General features: G+C 66.4%; 2 protein-coding genes across 2 annotated transcripts; both read left to right on the top strand.

Moving 5' to 3' along the window:
* Positions 1 to 494: 494 nt before the first annotated feature.
* GHDC (GH3 domain containing) lies at positions 495 to 3,657 on the top strand. The gene is made up of 8 exons (XM_027895985.1): positions 495 to 708; positions 793 to 923; positions 1,016 to 1,592; positions 1,847 to 2,030; positions 2,119 to 2,190; positions 2,304 to 2,437; positions 2,563 to 2,651; positions 2,758 to 3,657. Exons 1-8 carry the CDS (start codon positions 495 to 497, stop codon positions 2,956 to 2,958), a joined length of 1,602 nt encoding a protein of 533 aa, XP_027751786.1. The 3' UTR covers positions 2,959 to 3,657.
* Positions 3,658 to 4,724: 1,067 nt separating this feature from the next.
* LOC114063643 (inactive phospholipase C-like protein 2) lies at positions 4,725 to 14,323 on the top strand. The gene is made up of 6 exons (XM_027896046.1): positions 4,725 to 4,913; positions 9,060 to 11,549; positions 11,722 to 11,925; positions 12,329 to 12,404; positions 13,822 to 13,931; positions 14,027 to 14,323. The coding sequence occupies exons 1-6, from the start codon at positions 4,725 to 4,727 to the stop codon at positions 14,210 to 14,212; spliced, it is 3,255 nt and encodes a 1,084-aa protein (XP_027751847.1). The 3' UTR covers positions 14,213 to 14,323.
* Positions 14,324 to 14,350: the final 27 nt, after the last annotated feature.

Raw genomic sequence — 14,350 nt, 5'->3', positions numbered from 1 at the left:
AGGCAGGTTCCTCCAGGGGGCTGCGTGCTCTCCATCTCCAGCTGGTGCACCTGGTGAATGCCGGGGTTTGAGGTCCCTGTCTTCGAGGGCAGGGGGATCGGGCCTCCCCTGCTACATGCAGGACGGATCCAGAGGGCTCCTCCTGGGCCGGGGGGCTACCCTGCAGAGCAGGGGCTGTGATGGGGATGGGGCTGGAGCCATATTTCCAGGCAAAAGGCGAAGCAAACCGGACCAATTGCCCTGTTTTTCCAAAGAAGGAACTTCCTCTTGATAAGGGAGCAGGCGGCGCTGGAACTCGCGGTTCAGCCCGCCGGGCTGGGGGCTCCGGGGGTGCTGTGGAAAGTTGAAAATGAAAACAAAAGTGGAACAGGAGGGGGGGGGGGCGGTGCCGGGCGCGGTAATTCTCCGTCATTCCTGCCGGAGGCGGAATAGCCGGGGGGGCGAGGAAAGTCCGGGGCCGGGTCCCTGCTCGGGGGCGGCGGTCGCAACCCGGGATGCTGCCAGCGCTAGCGGTGGCGGTCGTGGCGGCGGTGGCCGTGGCCGTGGCTGTCCCCGCGCTGCGGCACCGCCTGCTTCGCTCCGCGCTGCTCTGCGCCGGGAGCCGGTACCGGCGGCGGCTGGAGGCGCTGGGCACCGACCTGCGGCGGAGGCAGGAGCGGCGGCTGCGGAGGTTGCTGGGCACCGGCACCGGCACCGGCCCGGCCGGCGGTGAGCGCGGAGTTGGCGGCGCGGGGGGCTGGATGGGGGGAAGGACCCGGGGTCGCCCCCCTCACCTCGTGTCTCTCCCGGCAGTCTCCGAGGAGTTACGAGAGCGGCATCCCCTGGGGCAGCGCCGCCGGGACGGAGCGCCGCCGGATCCGGTTTCCCCGCTGCTCCCCTGGGCTCTGCTCCGCGGCTGCTGGGACACCGACCCCGCGCTGCAGGTACGGGGGGGGCAGCGGGCGGAGTGGGCGCGGACCCTCGTGGGGACTGACCCCCGCAGGGTCTGCCCTCCTGACCCCATCCTCCCCCGCAGGGGTCCCTGCTCTACCTGGATGCCCTCGGTGCCGCCTTCCCACGGGCACTGACCCACCGGGGCACGGCCCTGCTGCACTGGACCCCCGGCTGCCCCCGCGCCCCGGCGGGGTGGCCGCTGCCCACCCTGTACTGCACCCCTGCCCCGGCGGGTGCTCTGCCCTCTCGGGCCACCGCCCTGCGGGTGCAGCTGCTGTTCGCCCTGCGGCAGCGAGGGCTGCACGTCCTGGAGGCCGGGCTGGCAGCCGAGCTGCGCGACGCGCTGGCCACCCTGCGCGATGAGTGGCCCCGACTGGCCCAGGAGCTGGCACTGGGCAGGCTGAGCCCCCAGCCCGGGCTGCCTGAGGAGGTGCGGGACCAGCTGCAGGCACTGCTGACCCCCGACCCTGCCCGGGCGGCTGAGCTCCGCGCTGAGTGTGCCCGTGGCTTCGAGGGCATCGTGCGGCGCCTGTGGCCACAGCTGGAGGTGGTGGTGGTGGGGTCAGCACACAGCACAGAGCGACTCTACTGTGACGCCCTCCTCCAGGCTGACTGCCTGGGGCTGCCCTTCTATTGCCCCTTCTACCAGGCAGTGGGAGGTGAGTGTCCCCCACACCGGGATGTCCCCACACTCTGCCCTGGGTGCATGCAGGGAACCGCTGCCGTATGGCAGCACAGATCCCCCTGTCCCAGCAGACACCGCTGCATCTCTGTGCTACATCCCCTTCCTGCTCCCCAAAACCAGCGTTGTCCTAGCACCAGCTAAAAAATTCCCCCTTGGAGCGTGTGATGCTGTGTGGGCAAGGACAGAGGGTCTGAGGGGCTCGCACTGACACGCGCTGACTCTGCCCAGCCCTGCTTGGTGTGAACCTGTGGCCAGAAGAGCCAGTGCCCCAATTCCTGCTGTGCCCTGACTGGGCTTTCTTTGAGTTCCTGCCCTGCCCTGTGGAGGAGTTGCCGCGGACCATGCTGTTGGATGAGCTCTGGGAGGGACACGAGTATGGGCTGGTTGTGACAGCCCAGCCAGGAGAGTACAGGTGCTTCCTCCCTACTGTGTGGTCCTGGGGGACCACTCGCTCCAGCCCCACGCACCCAACTCTCCCTCACGCTCCTCTGCCCACGCAGGTGCTGTGCTGGGGAGGTGCTGAGGGTGGCTGGCTTCCACAAGCAGTGTCCCGTGGTGGAACCTGTGCGGAGGTGAGGATACCCTAACCCCTGCCCCTCACCTCGGGGAGTTGTGGGGGGCCCTGCAGCAGGCAGGCTCTGGGCAGGAGGGTGGCAGTGACCCACCCCAGCCCCGTGCACCGCAGGGAGAGCCAGACACTGAGTGTGCGGGGTGAGAACATACCTGAGGAGCGGTTCTGCCAGACCCTGCGCCGCACCTTGGGCATGTGGCCGGGTGCTCGCCTGGTTGACTATGTCTGTGTGGAGAGCAGCCTGCTGGGTGAGTCCCCCTGAGCTACCTGAGTCCCCATAAAAGCATGGCTGGCACTGCCCAGGGCTCTGCCGACCCTCCAGCTGGGCTGGGGGCTGCGGGCGGCCCTGAACGTGCTCATGGTGCTGCTCCAGGCGACTCTTCAGGGCCCTGTGCCCCCCACTACGAGGTGTTCGTGGAGCTGCAGGGCCTGCGGGACCTGTCGGAGGGGCAGCGCTACAAGGTGAGGGGAACGTGGGCTCTGCTCTGGGGTGGCCTGGTGGCCTCTGTGAGGGGGGGTAGCTGAGGGGACTGTGGGACCAGCACAGGCAGCTGCCCTCTCTTTGCAGCTGGACCAGTGTCTCCAGGAGGATTTCCTTGTCTACAAGTCCTTCCGCTTCAAGGGCAGCATTGGGCCCCTGCGCCTGCACCTGGTGAGGGCTGGAGCCTTCACCCGGCTGCGGGAGGCACTGGGCTCCCCTGTGCCCATGCCCAGGGTCCTGCGGGAGGAGCAGCTGCTGCAGCTCATTCAGGGCTCCGTCATCTCCTAGGGCAGCTCAGGGGTCCCGCAGCCCACCCTTCCTGGGGTTCGCTTGGTGTGCACCCTCTAGGGAGGGAGCGGGGCCACGTCCCTGGTGCGGGAGGTGTTGGGGGTGAGGGTGTCCAGCTCCAGGGGTTTGGCTGAGCGGAGCCGATGGAGACAGTGACCTTGACCGAGCCTCTGCTCCCTGCTCAGTGCTGCCGTGGGGATGGAGTGGACACTTGGGAGTGTCTTGGGGCAGTGGGGTCCTGCAGCCACCAGATCTGCTTGCTCAGTGCCTTGGAGTGCCCGCAGCCACAGTGAAGTGGGTGCCTGTGCCTTTCCTAAGGGGCACCTCAGCTGTCACAGCCCATGTCCGAGGCAGAGAGCACAACGGAAACCTCTGCAGGAGCAGGAGGAGCAGCAGAGACTTTGCTCATCACCGCACTGAGCGCTGGGGTTCTGTGGCATTTTGTCCCCTGGTAGGGACACTGGGCAAGGCACAGGTGGTGGCAGGTGCCATGGAACAGCCCCAGCCAGGCTCCGGTGCACATCCACTGGTTTAGGAAAGAGTAAGCTCCAGCAAGGGATGCTTTTAATGTTTTAAAAAGCAAAGTAAAGGAGGATTATCTCTTAAAAAATAAATAAAGGGCCGTGCTCTGGGATTGATTTTTTTATACTATTATTTTTAATCCTCATTAAAGAGATTGCTCGAGCAATCTGACTGCTCTGGGGACTGAGGAGTCACTGCCATTCTCAGGGGTTCTGGGGAAGGGCCAGCCATGAATATTTAACTGGTTCAGCGGCTGGCTGGGCTCTGGAGTCACCGGGGTCTTTGTGCCTTTGAGGCATGTGTATCATCAGGGGGGACTGGTCCTTTCCTCGCCTGCTTGTTAAGGGTTATTTTAAGGGCTGGCAAGGGCCTGTGGGGCACCTGCTGTGCTGCAGCTGCTGCTGGGCCGCGGGCAGGGGATGATGTCTTGGACAAGGTTTACACAAAGCAAAGCATCCCGCGGCACAGCCCAGACCCCCGCCAGGGATGAACTGGGTTAGGGCCCCTTCCCCCCTCCCTGCCGGGAAAAATTGGAGCAACATTTCTTCTGCAAGTCGGGGAGAAGCATTGCCTTGGGCTGGGGGTACCCTGCAGCAAAGGCCTTGAGCCCCCTGCCTGGCAGAGCCGCGTGGGGCCCGGGCTGCACCCGCTGGCTCTGCTTGCACTGCCCTGCCTGGACACTGGTGCTAGACGGGGTACAGGCTGGTGGGAGGGGACCCCACTGGACAGGGCCAGGCTGTAGGGTGCCTACCTGAGTGTAGGGTGCCAGGCTGCAGGGTGCAAGGTCGACTTCAGTGCACGGCTGCAGGGTGCAGCTTGTTTGGGGTGCAGGTTTGTTTGGGCCGCTGTTACCAAGGCTGCAGGGTGCAGGTGCATAGCTGCAGGGTGCCAGGCTGGGTTTGGGTGCCTGGCTGCAGGTTGCGGGCTCTGCCGGGGTCCCTCCCGAGGTGGGGCGGCTGCCGGGCCCTGGCGCTGCGGCGCTGGGCGGAGGCCGGGGATGCCCCGGCGGTGGGAGGTTCCGGTGCCCGTTCCCGAGCCCCGCCGCTGCAGCCCGGGGCGGGGGGGCCGCGCCGTCCCCGTCCCCATCCTCGTCGCGTCCCCGCCCCCGGCCCGGCCCGTCCCCTCCTCCCGGCCGCACCGCCTCCCTCCCGCTCCGCCACTGAGCCCGCAGCGGCGGCGGCGGCGGGCGCAGGCTCCGGGCGCCCCGGGGCCCCGCGGCGGCCGCTGCCCTGAGGCCGCGGGGGATGGCAGAGGAGCCCCGGGGCGCCCAGCCGCCGGGCTCGCCCCGCCCCGCCGCACCGCTGCCCAACGGGCCCCGCGGCGGCGGCGGAGGCGGCGGCGGCAGCCCCGGCTCGGGCTCGGGCAGCAGCAGCCGCGAGGACTCGGCGGAGCGAAGCCCCGCGCCCACAGCGCCCCGGGCCAGCATCATGAAGGTGAGAACCACGCACCGGCCCGGCCCCCCCCGCGCCCTGGGACCGGGCACCTGCGCAGCGCTGAGGGGGGCAGAGCCGTGTCCCCCCGCACCGGCCCTGCCCGCTGCCCCCCACTCCCCCTGGGCCCGTGGGGCGGCTCCGCAGAGCAGCCGCATCCCCGGTCGGTGCCCGGGGGTCGCCACTTGCCCGCGGCGCCGGTCGCTCCGGGACTGGCACGACGTCCCCGAGCCCTGCCCGGCCCCGTGGTCCCCAAGGGCACAGTCTGTTCCGGCCCGGCTCTGTGGAGTGTCCGTGGGTCGCCCCGTCCAGTGCCGCGGGTCCCCTGCACGACCACGCTGCAGCATCACCCGCTCCTGCTCAGGGCACCGTTGGGTGCCGGTGAGAAGGCGCCCGCTCCTGCCCCTCAAACAGCTTCTGCTCTCCCGTGCTCCCTCCTGCCAAGCGCTGAGCCTTCGGCCCGGCCTGGCCACCTCCCAGCCTGTTCCTGACGCCTCCCGGAGCCGGGCCATGGTGGGGCAGGGGGTCAGGGAGGGACTTGGGGGTCTCCCACTTGGGTGGGCAGTGGATCAAACATGTGCTTTCCTAAATGAACTCCCCTGATTGTGCTGAGGCTGGCGGTGCTCGCTGACACAATGGGTCACGTCCGCCCGGGACTTGCCTCCCCGCTCCCGGCAGCCTATTTTAAGCTGGGATTGCTCCGATGCTATTAATACCCCATGTGGGGGCTGTTCCCGTGGCGCCCCAGCCCCGCTTTTCTGCCCCTGTGACTCGGTTCTCTGGGCAGCGGCGTCGGGACCCTGAGCCCTGCCCTCGCCCGCCCGGGCTCTCGCTGCAAACTGTTGCGGGGGCGGCCGGGCTGCACCCACGCGGTGACGGCGCGGAGACCTCCCGGTGCTCCCGTGCAGCCAGAGGCTGGTGCCGGTGCGCTGTCAGTGCCCGGTTTCCTTGGGGACCTCGCCGAGGTCTCCCGCTGCCGCCGGGACGGGCCAGCATCCCTCCCTGCCCCGGGGAACCGGCCGCGGGCGCTGCGGGCTGGGGGTGGTGAACCTTCCATTTGCCCCCAGGCTGGGCACATCCACAGATGTCACCACCTGCGTCACCGCGGGATTTGGCCTCACGTGAAGGTCGGGTGGCCCAGGGCCAGCGCAGGCAGGGGAGGGACATGACCCGGGAGAGGGTCAGACCCGGACAGTGTCCCCAGCTCGTGCTGATCCGTCGTGCATCCCCGAGTCCATCCGGGGCCTGAGTGGCAGTGGAGGCACATGCGGGAAGAGCTGCCAGCTCTGTTATTTTTTTGGGATTTCCAGAAAAGACTGAAGAAGTGGATCTGGAAGAGCGACTCGCTGTGTGGAGCTCGGGGGGGCCTGGAGCAGTGGGATCCAGAGCTGGCCCCTGCAGTGTCCCTGTGCCCTGGCTAGAGGACCTCCTCCCTTCTCTCTTTTCAGGCTAGAAGCAGAGGGGTCTGGTGGGCTGGGAGGTGGCCCTTCCTGAGCAGCTCACTGTGTTATCTCTTGCCTCCCCTCCCCATCCTGTGCCAGCCCCAGGAGCTGTGCGGTGCCTCCAGTGGGATCTGGCTCCACGGCCCCTCGCTGGGGAGCGGCAGCTGGTGCCGCGGGGAGTGGATGTGTCAGTCGCTCTCTTCTTGGCAGGGAGCAAATGATGATAGAAAAGCCCTGACTGTGCTTGGTCTCCTACTGCCTCCGCTCTGGGGTTCCTGCCTGCTTGCATCCCCGCCTGCGTCCCTGCCAGTGCTGCCCAGCTCGGGGGGTAGTGGGGAGACCCAGGACACGGGGAAGCCAGCTGCAGATGAGTCCTGTCATGGCCAGGCTGGGAGACACGGGGAAGGGAGAGACAAATGATGGGCCCTTCTCCATCCTGTGCTTGGGAGCAGGTTGTGTGCCCAGTAGCAGCAGCTGTCACGTGGTGGTCGAGATTAGGGCAGTGGCACTCGCCAGGGCACTAATGCAGGAGGTAATTGGCTGAAGAGGTGCTTAGTGCATGCTTCAGAGCTGGGCAGGGTATGAGCAGCTGGGACATGCCCTCTGTGCCCACCATTGGCATCCTGGGTGGCATCAGCATCATGGTTAATGCTTTCTTCTACAGAGCCCTGCCTGCTCTCTGCCAGCTTGATGTCACAGTGACCAGGATCACTGGTCTTGCCAGAGCCCTGCTTTCTGTTTGGGGGTACCCTGTGCTCCCGTGGCCATGGCCATCACGTCCTCCTGGCTCTGCTGCTGCCTGGCTCTGCTGCTCCTGCTTGTGCCTTGTCCAGCTCCTTGTGTGGTGTCCCTTAGGGTTGAAGACCACCCAGAACAGCCTGGGGAAGGGGCTACCAGGGAGCAGCAGCTCTTCCCTGCTGGTCCCCAGGAGTGAGGAGCTGTGGGCAGGAGACCCTTGCACCCACTGCCTGCCACTTGCTGCTGGCCTGTGCAGAGGGAGAGCAAAGCCCATGTGCTGCAGGGAGCTCTTGGGTCTGTGCCGCGGATCTGCACCCCAAAGTGCTGCAAAGAGGACCCTCTCCCCTTCCCAAACCTGGGGGGATGTGGGGCTGCAGGGAAGGCGCTCGGGCTTTTTGTGCTGAGCCAGGGTGGCTGGGGTACCGGCGAGGCTGGTGGCGGTCGGGTGTGTCTGGCTGCCTTCACCGGGCACAGCTGGAAGCAGGTCCCTGGTGCTGGGTGCACACAGGCCCCCCGCCCGTGTTTCCTTTCCGGATGGATTTCCTGTTTTCGGCTCTGGGGCCCCGCGCGGAGCCGCACTGGGTGGGTGCGCCGGGCGGGGAGCGGGTCCGCAGAGGTGAGGGCGTCCTGCCGGGGGCAGGAGGTGCTGCCCTCGGTGCCCATCGCCCCCCCGGCAGGGCGAGGACCGGGGCTGCCCCTCAGTGGAGCGCTCAGATTGCAGCTTGCAGGAGGCATCCAGGGGCAAGTCCTTCCCTGCAGGGCTGTCCAATGGCGTGACCTGCCGCTGAGCCCTTGCCGACCCAGGCTGGCTGGCACAGAGATGGGGCCCTGGAGCTCGGCCAGCTCCTTGGAGCAATCTGGCAGTGAGAGGATGCAAACAGCTCACACATCTGAGCTCTGGGACAGCAGGATCTGGCTGGCTCTAACAAGGGGGTGAGAGCTGGGGCTGGTTCCCCCATCCCTGGGCCACTGTGTCACAGGTATCTCTGGGCGAGCCATCCACCCATTTCTGTGACCTGTCCAGACTGCCCTTGGCCGGGGCTGCCTGGTCCCAAGGGGCAAATCCTAGCCCCCCTGGGTCAGGCACGGGGTCACACTCATCCAGGCACAGCCCCGTGCAGGAGGTGAGGAAGGTCTCGGGGCACTGGAGGGGAACACCTCCTCACCCCCAACCTGGGCAGCTGGGCAGGACCTGCCTCTGACAGAGACACCATCAGATTAGAGGTGACTCAACCATAATCTTGAAGAAGTGGATTAAATCTCCTCCTACTGCGCTACTTAATGAAATCCATCCCATAATACGCTCCTGGCCCTGCTGTTCCCCCTCATCTCCTGCCCCTCCCAGCCCTGTGGTAGCAGGGTCCCCCTTCCTCACCATGGGGCAGGACAGAGTGCAGGCATGGGGTGCTGGCAGCAAACAGCCCGTGCTCCCGTGACCCCTGGCTCTGCAGGATGGGGCTATGGCCATGCTCATCCCCAGCATGTGGCACTGCAGGGGCTGTCCTGCCCCTCTCCTAGCAGAAGGCCAGAGGGTCTGGCTGGGGCTCCCCAGGAGCATTTCTGCTCATGCACCACATGCCAGGCATCGTTTTTCCTCTGATGTCCCCAGCCAGTGTCCCCAGCCCCATGCTGGGCTGCCAGTGCAAGGCCATACCTCCGAGGGTGAACAAGCAGTGGGGAAGGATCTATCTCAGGGCCGGGAGCAGGAAGGAAGGAAGGAAGGAAAGCAGAGTTAAATTAAGCCAGGCAGAGAGCCGTGGGGGAGGCCAGGGCTGGAGCCAGCTCCCGGCCCCCAGGAGAGGGGTGGACCGGGTTGGGCTGGGCTTCGTGTGGCACTGGGACACCCTGGGGCACCCCGGGGTGCTGCGCTTTGCTTTGGGCTGGGGCAGGGGGACCCTGAGGCAGGACCTGGAGGGGCGAGTGCTGCCTGCTCGTCCCTGACAGCCCTGCCCCTTTCCCACTCTGGCAGGATGGCTCCCGGCAGCGGCTGCCGCACAAGAAGAAGACGGTGTCCTTCAGCTCCATGCCCAACGACCGCAAGATCAACAGCACGGCCGCCTGCATCTCCCTCATGCTGGAGGGCTGCGAGCTGAAGAAGGTGCGCTCCAACTCCCGCATGTACAGCCGCTTCTTTGTGCTGGACGCCGACATGCGCTCCGTGCGCTGGGAGCCCTCCAAGAAGGACTCGGAGAAGGCCAAGATTGAGATCAAGTCTGTCAAAGAGGTGCGTGTAGGCAAGAAGACACCTGTCCTGCGCAGCAACGGCCTCTCCGACCAGTTCCCGGATGAGTGCGCCTTCTCCATCATCTACGGAGACAACTACGAGTCCCTGGACCTGGTGGCCAGTTCGGCCGATGTGGTGAGCGCCTGGGTGATGGGGCTGCGGTACTTGGTGTCCTATGGGAAGCACAGCCCCGAGGCACCCGGGACCGGCCACCCGAGCCTCCGGACCTCCTGGATCTCCTCCGTCTTTGACCTCGCCGACCTGGATAAGTCGGGTCGCATCCCTGTGTCCCGGGCTGTGCAGCTGATCAAAGCGCTCAACCCTGGCATGAAGACCTCCACCATCGAGCTGAAGTTCAAGGAGCTGCAGAAGGCCAGTGAGCGTCCTGGTGCGGAGGTGGCCTGCGACCTCTTCGTGGAGGCTTACTGTGAGCTCTGCACCCGCCCCGAGATCTTCTTCCTGCTGGTCCAGTTCTCCAGCAACAAGGAATACCTGGGTGTGAAGGACCTGCTGATGTTCCTGGAGGTGGAGCAGGGCATGGAGGGGGTCACAGAGGAGAAGTGCTTGGAGATCGTGGGCAAGTACGAGCCCTCCAAGGAGGGCCGGGAGAAGGGCTACCTGGCCATCGATGGCTTCACGCGCTACCTGCTCTCTGCTGACTGCTCCATCTTCGACCCGCAGCACCGCAAGGTCTGCCAGGACATGGCACAGCCCCTCTCCCACTACTACATCAGCTCTGCCCACAGCGCCTGCCTGCTGGAGGACAACTTCTGGGGCCGCTCGGACATCAGCGGCTACATCAGCGCCCTGGGCCTGGGCTGCCGCAGCATCGAACTGGTGCTGTGGGACGGCCCCGAGGGCGAGCCTGTGGTCTACACCAGCCCCTCTGCTGCCTCCTGTGTGCCCTTCCGTGCCGTGGTGGGGCTGATTGACCAACACGCCTTCACCGCCTCCGCCTACCCCCTCATCCTCTGCCTGGTGGTGCGCTGCTCGGCCCCCCAGCAGCGCCTCGCTGCCCAGTGCCTGCGCAAGACACTGGGGGACAAGCTCTACCTGGAGCCCCCCAACCCAGTGGCGTCCTACCTGCCCTCCCCAGAGCAGCTCAAGGGCCGCATCCTCATCAAGGGCAAGAAGCTGCCACCCAGCTGTGAGGACAGCGAGGGGGAGGTGTCGGATGAGGAGGAAGGCTGGGAGCTGGCACGGCGGCTGGGCCAGGAGGACCGGGAGGCACCGGAGGGAGGTGGCCCGCGGCGGGTGCGCCTCAGCCGGGAGCTCTCGGAGCTGGTGAGCCTCTGCCAGGCCGTCCCCTTCCAGGACTTTGAGAGCTCACGGCGTGGGCAGCGCTACTGGGAGATGTGCTCCTTCAGCGAGGTGGAAGCGGGACGCTTTGCCAATGAGTGCCCGGCTGAGCTGGTCAGCTACAACAAGCGGTTCCTCTCCCGCGTCTACCCCAGCCCCATGCGCATCGACGCCAGCAACATGAACCCCCAGGACTTCTGGAAGTGCGGCTGCCAGATGGTGGCCATGAACTACCAGACACCAGGGCTCATGATGGACCTGAATGCAGGCTGGTTCCGGCAGAATGGGGCCTGTGGCTACGTCCTCCGCCCAGCCATCATGCGGGAGGAGGTCTCCTACTTCAGTGCCAATGCCAAGGACTCCCTGCCCGGGGTGCCCGCCCAGCTCCTGCACCTCAAGGTCATCAGCGGGCAGAACCTGCCCAAGCCCAAGGGCTCAGGGGCCAAAGGGGAGGTGGTGGAGCCCTACGTCTGTGCCGAAATCCACGGCATCCCAGCTGACTGTGCTGAGCACCGCACCAAGACAGCCCTGCAGAGCGGGGACAACCCCATCTTCGATGAGAGCCTGGAGTTCCAGATCAACCTGCCCGAGCTGGCCGTCCTGCGCTTTGTCGTGCTGGACGATGACTACATCGGGGATGAGTTCATTGCCCAGTACACCATCCCCTTCGAGTGCCTGCAGCCCGGCTACCGCCACGTCCCCCTCCAGTCGCTGGCTGGGGAGCCCCTGCCCCACGCCACCCTCTTCGTGCACGTGGCCATCACCGACCGCCGGGGTGGGGGCAAGGGGCACCGCCGGGGGCTGGCGGGGCGGCGGGGTCGCCGGGTGCGGGAGTACACCTCCACCAAGGCCACCGGCATCAAAGCCATCGACGAGGTCTTCCGGACGGCCACGCAGCCGCTGCGGGAGGCCACCGACCTGCGGGAGAATGTGCAGGTACAGACGCTGCAGAGGCACTGGGGGACCTGGTTTCTGTGGGGGAGGATGGGGCCTGGGAGTCCTCCTCTTCCTGGGGGACGTGAGCAAGGAGCCTTGTCTGGAGCAGAGAGCCAGGGGAAACGGGGATGTTCCTGGGTGGGGAGCCACTGACGCTGGTCTCTGCCCGCAGAACGCACTGGTGTCCTTCAAGGAGCTGTGTGGGCTGACACCCGCTGCCAACATGAAGCAGTGCATCCTGACAGTGTCCACGTGGCTGCTGCACAGCGACAGCACACCCAGCGTCACCCTCAACCTGGCAGAGCAGTACCCCCCAATGGAGGCCCAGGGACCCATCCCCGACCTGCTGCGCAAGGTCCTCACTGCCTACGAGACGGTAAGTGCCATTCTGCCAGGACTCAGCTCTGTGGGGTCAGTGGCACCGGGACCTGCCCAGGACAGGGGACCCTGAACTCGCTGCGCCCATCCCACAGCAGGGGGAGGTGGGTGGGGGGCTGCCTAGGGGCTGCCCAGGGAGGAATCTTGCTGAGGCACAGGCTTGCCCAGGTCAGTACGACCCTGGGACCCCGCAGCCTGCACTGCCTGCCCCTTGCCCTCGTCCTGCCAGGTGGGAGAAAACCCATTAATAGCCGCAGCCAGAGCCGCTTCCTTCCTTTGTGTTGGAGAGAACCTGGCCACCAGCCAGCTGCTGACAAGCCCCATCTCCCCATCCACTCAGCCGGTGGGGGGGTGTTGTGGGGCCAGGGCTGCTCCGCTCCTCATGCTGCCCCTCTCCCCAGATGATCCAGACCAGCCGGACGCTGATTGAGTCTGCCGACGTGGTGTACGGGAAGCTCATCCAGGCACAGCAGGCAGGTGGGTCCCTGAGGGCAGCCCCAGCCCCGGTGGGGCTCTGGCCACAAACCTGGGCTCGTCCTGGGGTGCTGAGGTGTGGGGCCTCCTGCACCGGGGACAGGGGGTGGGTGGGTGGGCTGCAGGGCTGCGTGGGAGGGAACGCACAGCAGAGCAGGGGAGGCTGATGAGGAAGCGGGGAAGAGTCATTAGCTGCCAAATGCCAGAACATAATTAGTGCCAGAAATAACAGGCTGGGGCTGACGGTAGAAGTGGCAACTGAGTGTTACGACTTCCCAGACACATGGCAGAACCCACACAGGCAGGTGCTGCTGCTGCCGCCTGCCCCAGTCCTCCCCCTGGCTGCCCCCAACGCAGCAGCTGCTTTGGGACCCCCCAGCTTCCCTCCAGGCCCTGATGGCTGTGTGGCCCTTCTGTGGGCTGGGATCTCCAGGGATAGCTCCACCAGCCCCAAGTACATGGGGGGCTGCTGGCCCATGGGCTCGTGTGGGCTCCCCACAGGGATAGGAGAGCCTCAGGAGCTGGAGGGACTGGGGAGGAAGGAGGGGGCCCCCCTCTGCCGTCCCCTCATGCCAGCCACGCTGCCAGCAGCCCTGTTTGTTCCCTGCCTACGCGGCAGACGGAAACCTCCCCGAGCTCTTGGCTTTCGGCTCTGGCACCGCTGCCAGCGCTGGGGGAGAGGAGCAGTGGGGGCTGTGGGGCACAGGTGGGCTCTGTGCCCTCCTCCACTGCTCCAGCTGCTGTGCTGGGGTGTTGCAGGGCAGAGGGTCCTGGGATGTGGGGCCTCTCAGAGTGGTGGCAAGCAGCAGTTTGGGGGGCTGCAGCCCCCACCCCCCTGCCCTGGTGCTGTCTGTCCCTGCTTTCGCCTCAGCTGCGCTGTGGACGAGCCCCCGTGGTGCCGGCGTGGCCAGTACCCAGACGGCGGGTGCTGGGGGGTCTGGGGAGGTGCGGCTGCAGCGGGGGTGCGGGGCTGGGGGTGTCTGATTGACAGCACGTGGGCGAGCAGGCTGCGTGGGAGCCCTCGAGTGGGCCCGGAGCCGGTGCTGCGTCAGGAGGGGTAAATATAGCGCCCGCTCACGAGGACGTCACGTGGTGCTCAGCACCGGGACACGAACTCCAGTGGGGGGGCGCCTGGTGGGCCCCCCTGCTCTGAGCCCCCCTGGGTGAGCCACGAGGGGCAAGAGATGTGCCTCTGCCCAGGACCAAGCAGAGTGCCAGTGTGCTGGGGGCTCTGCTGGCTCATCGTTCCTGGCACAGAGGGGTTTGGGGGCTGCTGGGGCAGTGGGGACTCCCCCCCTCCACCCCAGCCTGCACCCCCATGGTGGGCAAAGGGCTTCCCTCTGGCTTGGTCCCCACTGGTGGTGGCCGTCCCCATGCCAGCATCCCCTGCGCTTACTGAGCACCGCTCCCACCTGTGCAGGGATGGATTTCCACAAGGAGCTGCACCGCATCGAGACCAAGGAAGGGCTGCGGGGCCGCAAACTGCAGAAGGCGCTGGAGAGTTTCGCCTGGAACATCACTGTCCTCAAGGTGAGGGGTGAGAGCTGCACGGACACACCTGTCCTGCCCTGACACCTCACCCTGATGCCTTCACTCTAACACCCCCCTGATCCCTCTCCCCTCAGGGCCAGGCTGACCTCCTCAAGCACGCCAAGGCGGAGGCACTGGACAACCTGTGGCAGATCCACAACGCGGGGCAGTCCTGCGGCATTGGCAGGAACGGCTCGGCCTCGCCGGAGCTGTCCCGGCTGCGCGCCCCGCTGGAACCCATCCCTGAGACTGACGGAGGCGGTGACACAGCGTCCTGCTGACCCTGGCCTGGGGCTCAGGGGCCCAGACTGAGCATCCCCAGCCACTGAGGACAGGAGCAGGAGCCCCAGCCTGCCCATGGACAAGCAGCTGCCTGCAGGCTCAGGCTGCCTGGGGGGGGACACATCTGGAGCCTGTGC

This window comes from Empidonax traillii, unplaced genomic scaffold (assembly GCF_003031625.1).
Source record: "Empidonax traillii isolate 1590-97213 ecotype Southwest subspecies unplaced genomic scaffold, ASM303162v1 scaffold476:size613836, whole genome shotgun sequence".
Taxonomy (NCBI): domain Eukaryota; kingdom Metazoa; phylum Chordata; class Aves; order Passeriformes; family Tyrannidae; genus Empidonax; species Empidonax traillii.
The sequence above is the reverse complement of the archived record's forward strand: the minus strand, read 5'-3'. Positions and strand labels throughout refer to the sequence as shown.

Bases quoted from the DNA above. Each gene is read 5' to 3' on its own strand.
- GHDC (XM_027895985.1), top strand. From the start codon at position 495: ATGCTGCCAGCGCTAGCGGTGGCGGTCGTGGCGGCGGTGGCCGTGGCC. The intron at 2,191-2,303 runs GTGAGGATACCC...CGTGCACCGCAG, and splicing joins GTGGTGGAACCTGTGCGGAG to GGAGAGCCAGACACTGAGTG. The intron at 2,438-2,562 runs GTGAGTCCCCCT...GTGCTGCTCCAG, and splicing joins TGTGGAGAGCAGCCTGCTGG to GCGACTCTTCAGGGCCCTGT.
- LOC114063643 (XM_027896046.1), top strand. From the start codon at position 4,725: ATGGCAGAGGAGCCCCGGGGCGCCCAGCCGCCGGGCTCGCCCCGCCCC. The intron at 11,550-11,721 runs GTACAGACGCTG...CTCTGCCCGCAG, and splicing joins ACCTGCGGGAGAATGTGCAG to AACGCACTGGTGTCCTTCAA. The intron at 12,405-13,821 runs GTGGGTCCCTGA...CCACCTGTGCAG, and splicing joins CATCCAGGCACAGCAGGCAG to GGATGGATTTCCACAAGGAG.